The 12,311-nt window shown below is 38.0% G+C and overlaps 1 protein-coding gene across 1 annotated transcript; it reads right to left on the bottom strand.

Moving 5' to 3' along the window:
• Window positions 1-5,966: 5,966 nt before the first annotated feature.
• On the bottom strand, window positions 5,967-6,896 carry LOC113886377 (olfactory receptor 147-like). Its single transcript, XM_027532543.1, has one exon. It carries the CDS (start codon window positions 6,894-6,896, stop codon window positions 5,967-5,969), a length of 930 nt encoding a protein of 309 aa, XP_027388344.1.
• Window positions 6,897-12,311: the final 5,415 nt, after the last annotated feature.

Raw genomic sequence — 12,311 nt, 5'->3', positions numbered from 1 at the left:
CCTTCTGCCTCCAATCCCTCCGAGCATCAGAGCCTTTTCCAATGAGTCAACTCTTAGCGTGAGGTGGCCAAAGTATTGGAGTTTCAGCTTTAGCATCATTCCTTCCAGAGAAATCCCAGGGCTGATCTCCTTCAGAATTGACTGGTTGGATCTCCTTGCAGTCCAAGGGACTCTTAAGAGTCTTCTCCAACACCACAGTTCAAAAGCATCAATTCTTCGGCGCTCAGCCTTCTTCACAGTCCAACTCTCACATCCATACATGACCATAGGAAAAACCATAGCCTTGACTATAAGAACCTTTGTTGGCAAAGTAATGTCTCTGCTTTTGAATATGTTGTCTAGGTTGGTCATAACTTTCCTTCCAAGGAGTAAGCGTCTTTTAATTTCATGGCTGCAGTCACCATCTGTAGTGATTTTGGAGCCTAAAAAATAAAGTCTGACACTGTTTCCACTGTTTCCCCATCTATTTCCCATGAAGTGATGGGACTGGATGCCATGATCTTCGTTTTCTGAATGTTGAGCTTTAAGCCAACTTTTTCACTCTTCACTTTCATCAAGAGGCTTTCCTATAAATTGAAGACTATAAAACACTGATGAAAGAAATCAAAGAGGACACTAATAGATGGAGAAATATACCATGTTCATAGATCGGAAGAATCAACATAGTGAAAATGAGTACACTACCCAAAGCAAGCTATAGATTCAATGCAATCCCTATCAAGCTACCAATGGTATTTTTCACAGCGCTAGAACAAATAATTTCACAATTTGTATGGAAATACAAAAAAACCTCGAATAGCCAAAGCAATCTTGAGAAAGAAGAATGGAAATGGAAGAATCAACCTACCTGACTTCAGGCTCTACTACAAAGCCACAGTCATCAAGACAGTGGCACAAAGACAGAAATATAGATCAATGGAACAAAATAGAAAGCCCAGAGATAAACCCATGCACCTATAGACACCTTATCTTTGACAAAGGAGGCAAGAATATGCAATGGAGAAAAGACAATCTCTTTAACAAGTGGTGCTGGGAAAACTGGTCAACCACTTGTAAAAGAATGAAACTAGAACATCTTCTAACACCATACACAAAAATAAACTCAAAATGGATTAAAGATCTCAACATAAGACCAGAAACTATAAAACTCTTAGAGGAGAACATAGGCAAAACACCCTCTGACATACATCACCGCAGGATCCTCTATGACCCACCTCCCAGAATATTGGAAATAAAAGCAAAAATAAACAAATGGGACCTAATTAAAATTAAAAGCTTCTGCACAACAAAGGAAACTATAAACAAGGTGAAAAGACAGCCTTCAGAATGGGAGAAAATAATAGCAAATGAAGCAACCAACAAACAACTAATCTCAAAAATATACAAGCAACTCCTACAGCTCAACTCCAGAAAAATAAATGACCCAATCAAAAAATGGGCCAAAGAACTAAATAGACATTTCACCAAAGAAGACATACAGATGGCTAACAAACACATGAAAAGATGCTCAACATCACTCATTATCAGAGAAATGCAAATCAAAACCACAATGAGGTACTATTTCACGCCAGTCAGAATGGCTGTGATTCAAAAGTCTACAAGTAATAAATGCTGGAGAGAGTGCGGAGAAAAGGGAACCCTCTTACACTGTTGGTGGGAATGCAAGCTAGTCCAGCCACTATGGAGAACAGTGTGGAGATTCCTTAAAAAACTGGAAATAGGACTTCCATATGACCCAGCAATCCCGCTGCTGGGCATACACACCGAGGAAACCAGAAGGGAAAGAGACACGTGTACCCCAATGTTCACAGCAGCACTGTTTATAATAGCCAGGACATGGAAGCAACCTAGATGTCCATCAGCAGATGAATGGATAAGAAAGCAGTGGTACATATCCACAATGGAGTATTACTCAGCCATTAAAAAGAATACATTTGAATCAGTTCTAATGAGGTGGATGAAACTGGAGCCTATTATACAGGGTGAAGTAAGCCAGAAAGAAAAACACCAATACAGTATACTAACACATATATACAGAATTTAGAAAGATGGTAACAATAACCCTATATATGAGACAGCAAAAGAGACACAGATGTATAGAACAGTCTTTTGGACTCTGTGGGAGAGGGCGAGGGTGGTATGATTTGGGAGAATGGCATTAAAACATGTATAATATCATATAAGAAATGAATCGCCAGTCCAGGTTCAATGCAGGATATAGGAATCTTGGGCCTGGTGCACTGGGATGACCCAGAGGGATGGTATGGGGAGGGAGGTGGGAGGGGGGTTCAGGATGGGGAACACATGTACACCCATGGAGGGTGCATGTTTATGTATGGCAAAACCAATACAATATTGTAAGAAATAATAATAATAATTTTTTTTAAAAAAAAGAAGCAACAATTAGTAATAAGGGAATAGACATGGGATATTTGAGGGGAAAAGCTCTACTTTCTCACTCTGGCTACTGTAAGCTTTGTGGAAGCTTCTCCTGAACATGTGCATGCCTGCCAGCCATGCAGAAAATATTTACAGTATCCTGTGACACACTATACTGAGGACTTTTAAAGTAGAATATTTAACTAAGAAAAATAATAGTTCAGCATCCTTTTCAGTAATGACAGGGCCAAAATTTTTGTATTCACAAAATATTTGTTTCAAGATGTCATTATCTTGCCAGCTGACCTTTGAGGTTTAGTAACTTAAAATATTTATGGAAGTACACAAAATCGGTAGTGATTTAATTGTTCCCAGGGCTTTAAGCTCTGTTGGCTTAACTTTGTTAAGTATCAAATAACTTTAGCTGGTGTCCTTCCCAGAGAAACCCTGTGATAATGGATTAGGTAGTCATTCCTCAAGGAGATCTTCTCAAACCAGGGACTGAACCCTAGTCTCTTGCACTGGCAGGCAGATTCTTTACCCTCTGAGACATCAGGAAAGCCTGAAACCCTGTGAGCTCTGAATGTTTCTAGGACCTTCCAGAAAGAAGAGGAGAGTAACAGGTAGGGACTTTAATTATCTTTCATTTTACTCTCTAAATTTCATCTTTCTAACTTGAATTCAAATTATTAGCTATTTTATTACTTGTAGCTGCTGCCTTCTTTTTACCTGGTTCTAAATGTGACCACGGTGTTTTCACCTTCATTTTCCCAAAGCAGTACTAATTTACAGTCATGTACTTTATAGTTTTACCAAAACTTTGAAGACATTTACAGTCCTATACAGAAAGGATACAGTTTCAGAATAAAATGTTTCCCTAAGCCTCATGAACACATGGTCTCTTTTTTGTTGACCATGTGCCTTGCTGATGTCTGTCCTAATGACATGATTCTGGGCTCCTTTCTCACCCAGGTCCTATTCTTTTAATAATAGATACTTTCAAACATCCCAAATTCAGTTTTCTTAATTTTGCAGAAAAAGTAACCTCCTAATTTGAGTCAATCATCTCACCAATATACAAGCCCCAAATGCCTTCCTTTCCCAACCAAAGAAACCAATGAAACTCTTTGCTAAACAAGCAAGCATCAAAAAAAAAAAAGGTAACACATGGCATGAGAGAAATTCTGTAATAAATAATAGTCAAGCTACAAGTTAAAAATATTTTCTCAAAGTACAGTCTTACTGAAACGGATAGAACAGAATGAATTTGATATAAGCAGTTTACAAATTAGTAGACTTGAAATTAGAAGGCTAACAATTTAGTCTAAATTTTTTTTTAAAGCTGTGACTTTAAATCATTAACCGTTCTGAACTTCATTTTACTATTGATGAAATAAATACATTTGTATGAAGCACCTGACTTTGATAAAAGTCAGGACTGCTGACCCCACGTGACTTTTGCATAACATCTCAGTGTATAAAAGTAGACCATGGAAAAAAAAGAATTGGGATCAGTTTCTCGAAATACTGGTCTCCCCATGTTGCTCTCTCTCTCACTCTGGCTGAGTCTCCATCTGGAGCGCAGAACCCACCATGCTTACTAATTATGCCTGGGCTTCTAAGATCCGACCGGGGAGGCCTCAGTGTCTCCTCTCCTTCAGGAGAACGGAAGGACGCCTGCGGCCTACATAAGTGGTGCAAACTTCCTGTCTTGAAGTTTTATTGGTCTCCCGCGTAAACCAAGCTACTCAGCCTCTTTTCTCCACTGAATTTTCCTACTGAGCTATCCTCATTCTATTACTCTTTACATCTCTAATTAATATCTAATTGAAGCTATTGTATCCTGATCCTCACCGACGCCGTCCCCGCTTCAAATACCCTGGATCAGCCGGGGCTGGACCCTGGCAAGCTTTGACTATAATTCATTTTACGTCTGTAAATATTTTAAATCTAGCTTTTGGCAAGTATTTTCTTTTTACCTTTGTGCAGTGAAACCAGTACACGCACATCATATAAATATATTTATTTCATCAATAGTAAAATGAAGTTCAGAACGGTTAATGATTTAAAGTCACAGCTTTAAAAAAAAATTTAGACTAAATTGTTAGCCTTCTAATTTCAAGTCTACTAATTTGTAAACTGCTTATATCAAATTCATTCTGTTCTATCTGTTTCAGTAAGACTGTACTTTGAGAAAATATTTTTAACTTGTAGCTTGACTATTATTTATTACAGAATTTCTCTCATGCCATGTGTTACCTTTTTTTTTTGATGCTTGCTTGTTTAGCAAAGAGTTTCATTGGTTTCTTTGGTTGGGAAAGGAAGGCATTTTGGGCTTGTATATTGGTGAGATGATTGACTCAAATTAGGAGGTTACTTTTTCTGCAAAATTAAGAAAACTGAATTTGGGATGTTTGAAAGTATCTATTATTAAAAGAATAGGTCTAAGGTTTAGTTAAGGAAAGAATTTACTTAGCCTAAGGTCTAACGTGATTAATATCAAAGGTTAATACTTATTTCTTCTATATATTCATTAATGTGTGTAAGGGCAGGGGATATGGAGACTTAGCAACAAACATTGGCTCAACAAATGAAAAACCCTTCACAATACAATTTTTAATCAGCCCACTATACTTATACTAATGGTTTTCTAGCCTTTCTAAGGAACCTGTTTTTAGAAGGTTTAAAGCATCTCGTGCCTCTCACGGTTGGGAGGCTGTGAGCAATCACATGTGGCCGGACAAGCCTGTCAGGCAGGCTAGAGAACCTTCAGAGGAGTTTGTAGGTTAAAACACTCTTGTCACGCCCAGGAGTTTTTATTAACTGGAGCTCTAAGTTAACTCCTTCTCCGAAAGAGGTGGTGGGGGACAGCCCCCCGTAAAGTCAGAGGTGTAGGTGAGAGCACAAAGTAGTAAAGTAGGCAGGCTCTGGTTATGGGGGTAGATGCTCGAGGATTTCCAGGGGGACTCCTGAGGCTCGATCCTGCCTTTGCGTATGTCGAGCCTCCTTCCTCATGACCTTTGCCACGGGCCGAGTGCCTCACTCTGGCCCCCAACAAAAGCTGTTTTAGAAACTTCAGTATCTGGCATTTAAAGGAAACATTTTTTCATAGAGAGTGGCTACATGGGAGTAGAAATCAGAGATTAGGATGCATGCTTCTAAAAGTAAGTGGCAGATAAGCACAACTCCAATGAAACAGTGCTACTCTAGTGTTATCTAGGTGATTTTCTTCATTTGTTGCTCATTATATCAGAGGTATCTCAAATTTGAGCACTTGAAGACCATTTTATTTTTCCAGTAAAAACTAAAAGTTTGAAATCACAAAAAGCACAGATAACATTTCTAATTTAATGTTATTATTTAATAGGAAAAATGGGGGAGGGGTAGGATATTGTGTAAATAGTTAGAAAAAGAAGTTCCAGATAGAAAAATTGGAAGCAAATTATTGAGAAACAGCACATATTTTCCTAATCATTTTATGGGAAAAAAAAGGATAATAAGGCTGAAACTAAAAATATTTAATTAATTTTTAATTAGCACAGAATCTCCTTGTCATATCAATAACTGCATAGAAGCATACTCTCTGATCAAAACCATCTAGGCAGGGTTTTTCTCAGAGCAAGTTTAACATCTTCGTTCCTCAAACTGTAGATTAAGGGGTTCAGCAAAGGAACCATATTAGTGTAAAAAACAGAAGAGATTTTTCCTTCATCCATAGACACAGCAGAAGATGGTTTGAGATACACAAATGAAATTGATCCAAAGAAGAGAGAAACAGCAATGACGTGGGAACTGCAGGTGCCAAAGACTTTGGATCTGCCCTCTTTGGAGCTGATCTGAAGGATGTTGGAGAAGATGAAAACATAAGAGACAAAGATGGTGATACTGGGCACAATGACATTGAACTCTGCTATAATGGAATCTACCAGCTCATTGACATAGGTGCTTGTGCAGGAGAGCTTGAGCAGAGGCATGATATCACACATATAATGGTTGATGGTGTTTGCCTCACAGAAGGTCAGTCTCAGCATGCATTCAGTGAGAACCATGGCACCAGCAAATGCCATGAAGTATGAACCGAGCATAAGGCTGGAACACACTTTAGGGGTCATGGCAACATTATACAAAAGTGGGTTACAGATGGCCACATAGCGATCATAGGCCATTGAGATCAGCACATAGCATTCGGAAATGACAAAAAAACTGAGAAAATAGAGCTGGGTCATGCACCCCATGTAAGAAATAATATTCTTCTTTGATATTAAGTTAATCAGCATTTTGAGTGTAAACACAGAAGAGTAACACAGATATATGAAGGACAAGTTAAAGAGGAAAAAGTACATGGGCATATATAGGTGTGAACTCAGCCCAATAAGGATTAACAAGCCCAAATTTCCCATCACAGTGACCATATACATTACTAGAAAGAGGAAGAAGAGCGGGAGCTGGAGATCTGGTTGGTCTGTTAATCCCAAAAAAATGAACTGAGTCACAGAAGAGCCATTTCCTGGAGCCATTCTTCTCTAAGTAAATCTGTGAGCACAGGAGAAAAGGTTGACATAGAGGAAAAACAGCTTTTCTCACAGCAATTCTTCTCGCATAGTGATGTATGCACAGGGAATGACTATCTAAAACTTTAGATAGTTTTAACTATCTAAAACTTGACCCATAGAATTTCTTTACCATTACCATGGAGATGCGAGACAAGAGTTTTCCCTTCTAAGGTGTTATAAACTAAGCAGCAAAAAATCACCAAAGTTTAACCTACAGAGTGAAGGGAACAGCTGCCATATGCAAACATAACTGTTGGGGGGAAAAAGGGGGCGGGGGAGGGAAAAGAAGTTTGAACCAGGACGGAATTTTCCTTCTCTCATCTCACCATTTCTTATTCATGCACTTGGACCCACCCCTTACAAGTAAATTGAACCCTGTGAACCAGAGTCCACTAGGCTCCTCTGTCCATGGGGATTCTCCGGGCAAGAATACTGGAGTGGGTTGCCATTCCCTCCTTCAGGGGATCTTCCCAACCCAGGGATGGAACCGCTCTCTCTCGGTCTCCTGCATTGACAGGCAGGTTCTTCACCACTAGTGCCACCTGGGAAGCCCAAAATTGAAGGCAGCAGCCCTCAGAGCCCGATGCTTTTCTCTAATGAAGATTAGATCTGATGGAGTAGGAGTCAAAGAAACTGTCTTATATAAGATCCTTGGTCTCCACCTCAAACAAGGAAAAGACGAATATAAATGGAATTCAGAAACTCACCCTCCATAAGACAGAAAATCCAAATTCTTTCTTCTTATTATTGCTATACCCCTGATCCAGGAAGGTCAACTTCAGATTCATAGGTTTTGGTTTCTTTGATTCTAAGAAAATGCCACCTGCAATTAATCTCTGATATTTCCTGGAAAATATACTCAGAATTATAGATCATCATCTTGAGTATGACTTTTCACTCTATCAAGGAGCAGAAAGCAATAATGGCCTCTATTAATACCATTCTTGCCACGCAGTAAGTCACAAAAGATATATTGTGAGTGCAATGGTATAATGTACTCAGATATAAAAAGGGCAGCAGCTTCCTCAGTCTCTTCCCCCAGGGAACAGTTTCTGGGTGTAATAGGTAACTAAGGGGATTATATTTACACCTAGACCACAATATGTCTTTTGTTCATTATGCAATCAACATTTCATTCAAGTTTTTCCTTCACTGCAGGGATTGTTAACCCTCCAAGGACAAGCCAAAATTGACAACCATTTCCCATTAGCGACACGCAGAAGACCAAGCCCCAGAATCTCCTCCTCTGTATGACCACACTGATTCAAAAACAATTTCTGTACAAATTCCCTTCGTAAGAAACCCAAAACTTAGTTAAAAGGATCCTGCACACAGTTTGAGCATGATACCAGTTATGTTGAAGTTGTTAGAAATTTCAAAATAAACTCTTGCCATATACCTATGGTGATCCAAAACCACATGACTGGAACAAACTTCCCCCAGTTTCCAGATCTTCCTGGGGAGAGAAAGAGATGTACAACATATTCAAAGCCCCAATTTTTCTAGAGGCTGTTGTGAAGACTGGCTTCAGGATAGCCTGTGCCAGAAAGCTGAGGGGACATAAGGTATGGCATAGTTTAGCTGCCTGAGGTGAGAGAAAGAACTGAGATAGCAGTCTGGGCTAGAATTCACCTCCCCTTGGCTTAACACAGCTAGCTGTAGAAAATACTTTTCCTACAGCTTCTCCTTGATTAACGAAAATGTGCTTTGTACATCCAATGACCCGATTTATCTGGGGGCTGCTTGAGGAATTGACTTTAGTCTCCTTTGTTTTAAGAGCCTGATGGGATTCTGCTGCTGCTGCTAAGTCGCTTCAGTCCTGTCTGACTCTGTGCGACCCCATAGACGGCAGCCCACCAGGCTCCCCCGTCCCTGGGATTCTCCAGGCAAGACCACTGGAATGGGTTGCCATTTCCTTCTCCAATGCATGCAGTGAAAAGTGAAAGTGAAGTCGCTCAGTCATGTCTGACTCTTAGCGACCCCATGGACTGCAGCCCACCAGGCTCCTCCGTCCATGGAATTTTCCAGGCAAGAGTACTGGAGTGGGGTGCCCTTGTCAAGTACCTGAGAGCCACTAAAAATAAAGTGGATTGTACTTTTACAAAGTTAAAGAGGTTTGCTTTTTCTAGCCAGGCTTAATGATGTGGGTCTTCTCCAGTACAAAGCCAGTTCATGAGGACTAAAACAGTTTTCTATTTGTCTATATATAGACACAAATGCAGAAAGTCAAGGTAAAATGAAGGAAAGTCCAATTACATTTTTAAAAAAAGTCTTTCCAAAAGAGCCTAAAAATTGGCCCTAATGAAATGGATACATGATTTACATGACAGAGATTTCATTTAACTGCCATAAAGATGCTCATTGTAGTCACAAAACAATACATGAACAAAGTGAGAATTTTAGTGTTATGAATACCAAGCAGAACATTCTTTATGAATCTTTATGAATCCGAAAAACACAATAACTGAACGGAATAATTCACTAAAAATTCAAAACAGCAGACTAAACAAACTGAGGAAAGGAGTCTAAAATTTGGGGGGAAAAAGAATTGGAAATAATTCAGTAAATGGAGAAAAAATAAAAAAGAATGAAAAATAGTGGGTAAAGTCTAAGGGATTTATGAAAAATGTCACCTGGACCATATAGGCATTATAGAGATTCAGAAGAAGAAAGTGAGAAATGAAGCAAAATGTTTCTTGAAGAAAAATTGGCTGAAAAATCCCTGCATCTGTGCAAGGAAATGTATATCCAGAACCAGGAAACAAAAAGGATCCCAAAGAAATCAACAGAAAAACACACTTTACAATCAAGTTATAAGAAATCAAAGACAGAATTTTTTTTTTATTGAAGTGTAGTTGATTTACAGTATGTTGTAAGTTTCAGATGCACAATATAGTGATTCAATATTTTTATAGGTTATACTCCATTTAAAGCTATATTAAAATACTGACTGATTCTCTATCCATATATCTTTATTTTATACATACTGATCTGTATCTCTTAATCCCCTCCTTCCTTTACTGTCTGTCACATCTTCCCTCTCCCCACTGATAACCACTACTTTGATCTCAGTATCTGCGAGATTGTTCCTGTCCTATTATATTAACTTTTTCCTTTTTATTTTTTATGTTCCATATATAAGTGGTAACACAATATTGGTAATTCTCTGTCTGCCCTATTTCACTAAAAAATATTCTCTAGGACCAACCACATTATTGCAAATGGCAGGATTTCATTATTTTTATTGGCTGAGTTATATATTATGCATATTAATATATACATATATAGCCCAGCTTTAAAAAATATTATATATGATACTTTGTCATTAAATATATGTGTGTATACATATATATACACATGTGTGTATATATATATATATATATGTATATATACATTTTTGCTGTTATTCGGTCACTAAGGGCATATCTGACTCTTTGCAACCCCGTGGGCTGCAACACACCAGGCTTCCTTGTACTTCACTATCTCCCGGAGTTTGCTTAAACTCATGTCCATTGAATCAGTTATGTCATCCAACCATCTCATCCTCTGTCACTCACTTCTTCTCCTGCCCTCAATCTTTTCCAGGATCAGGGTCTTTTCCAATGAGTGGGTTCTTTGTATTGGGTAGCCAAAGTATTGGAGCTTCAGCCTTCCAATGATTACGGGTTGATTTCCTTTAAGATCAACTGGTTTGATCTCCTTGCTGTCCAAGGGACTCTCAAGAGTCTTCTCCATTACCACAATTCAAAAGCATCAATTCCCCTAGATCATTACCATTAAAGCTCATCACTTACTTTAGGTTCTCTTTTGATGTATATTATATGGGTTTGAACAAACTTATAATGACATATATCCACCATTATAGTATAATACTGAGTAGTTTCATTGTCTAAGAATTAATCTGTGCTCTGATCCTTCTCTCCCCTGGCAACTAATGATGTTTTTACTGTCTCCATAGTTTTGCCTTTTTCAAAATGGTATGTAGTTGGAGTCATATAGTAGGTAGCCTTTTCAGATTGACTCTTTCATTTAGTAATATGAATTAAGTTTCCTCCAGTCATTTCATAGCTTGATGGCTCATTTCTTTATAGTGCTGTATAATATAACTGTCTGGATGTGCCACAGTTTATTTATCCACTCACCTTCTGAGGGGTATTTTATTAGCTTCTAGGTTTAAGTGATTATGAATAAATCTGCTATAAAGATCCATGTGCAGGTTTTTATGTGGATGTAAGTTTTCAACTAATTTGGGTAAATTCCAAGAAGTGTAATTTCTGGATCTCATGGTAAAAGTAGGATTAGTTTTGTAAGAAATTGCCAAACTGACTTCCAAAGTGGATGTACCATTCAGAATTCCCATCATCCATGAATGAGAGTTCCTGTAGTTCCACATTCTCTCCAGGAATTCATGTTGTTTATATTCCAGATTTCAGCCATTCTAATATCATGTACTAGTATCTCGTTTATTAAAAAGTATCTCATTTTATTAAATCATGATTGATTTATAATGTTCTGTTAATTTCTGTTGAATAGCAAAGTGATTCAGTTATACATATCTCTGTATATATATTCTTTTTCATATTCTTTTCCATTATAGTTTATTATAGGATAGCAACTGTAGTTCCCTGAGCTATACAGTAGGGCCTTGTCTATCCATTTCCTATATAATAGATTGCACATGCTAATATCAAACTTTCAATCTATCCATCTCCAACCACCACTCCCTTCCCCTGGCAACCATGAATTTGTTCTTTATATCTGTGTGGTTCTATTTCATTGTTGCTTTCATTTGCATTTTCTTGATGCCATATGATGTTGAGCATCTTTTCACATGCTTATTTGTCAATTGTTTATCTTTTTGGTTAGATATCTGTTAAGGTCTTTGACTCATTTATAAATAACCTTGTTTTCTATTGAATAGCACATGGAACTCTGCTCAATGTTATGTGCCACCAGGATGGGAGGTGGATTAGGGGGAGAATGGGAACATGTATATTTGTGACTGAGTCCCTTGGCCATTCACCTGAAACTACCACAACACTGTTAACCAGCTATACACCAATACAAAACAAAACTTTGAAAAAAATAAAGAAAGCATCAAGTACTTGGAAGGATCTAGAGAATTTTATGGTTAGTGAAATATCTCATATAGAAACATAGAATAAGATACCAGTTATATGGGAATCTAAAATATAAAACAAATAAAGGAAAAAAACTACAGGTGACCAGCAGGGAGAGGGGCAAGATGAGGGTACAGGATTAAGAAATAAAAATTACTATGTATAAGGTAGATAAGCAACAAGGAGTTACTTTATAGCACAGGGAATTATACAATTACCTTGTAATAATTTTATTGGAGTATAATCTGTAAAAACACTG

The sequence above is a fragment of the Bos indicus x Bos taurus genome, chromosome 29 (assembly GCF_003369695.1).
Source record: "Bos indicus x Bos taurus breed Angus x Brahman F1 hybrid chromosome 29, Bos_hybrid_MaternalHap_v2.0, whole genome shotgun sequence".
Taxonomy (NCBI): Eukaryota; Metazoa; Chordata; class Mammalia; order Artiodactyla; family Bovidae; genus Bos; species Bos indicus x Bos taurus.
The sequence above is the reverse complement of the archived record's forward strand: the minus strand, read 5'-3'. Positions and strand labels throughout refer to the sequence as shown.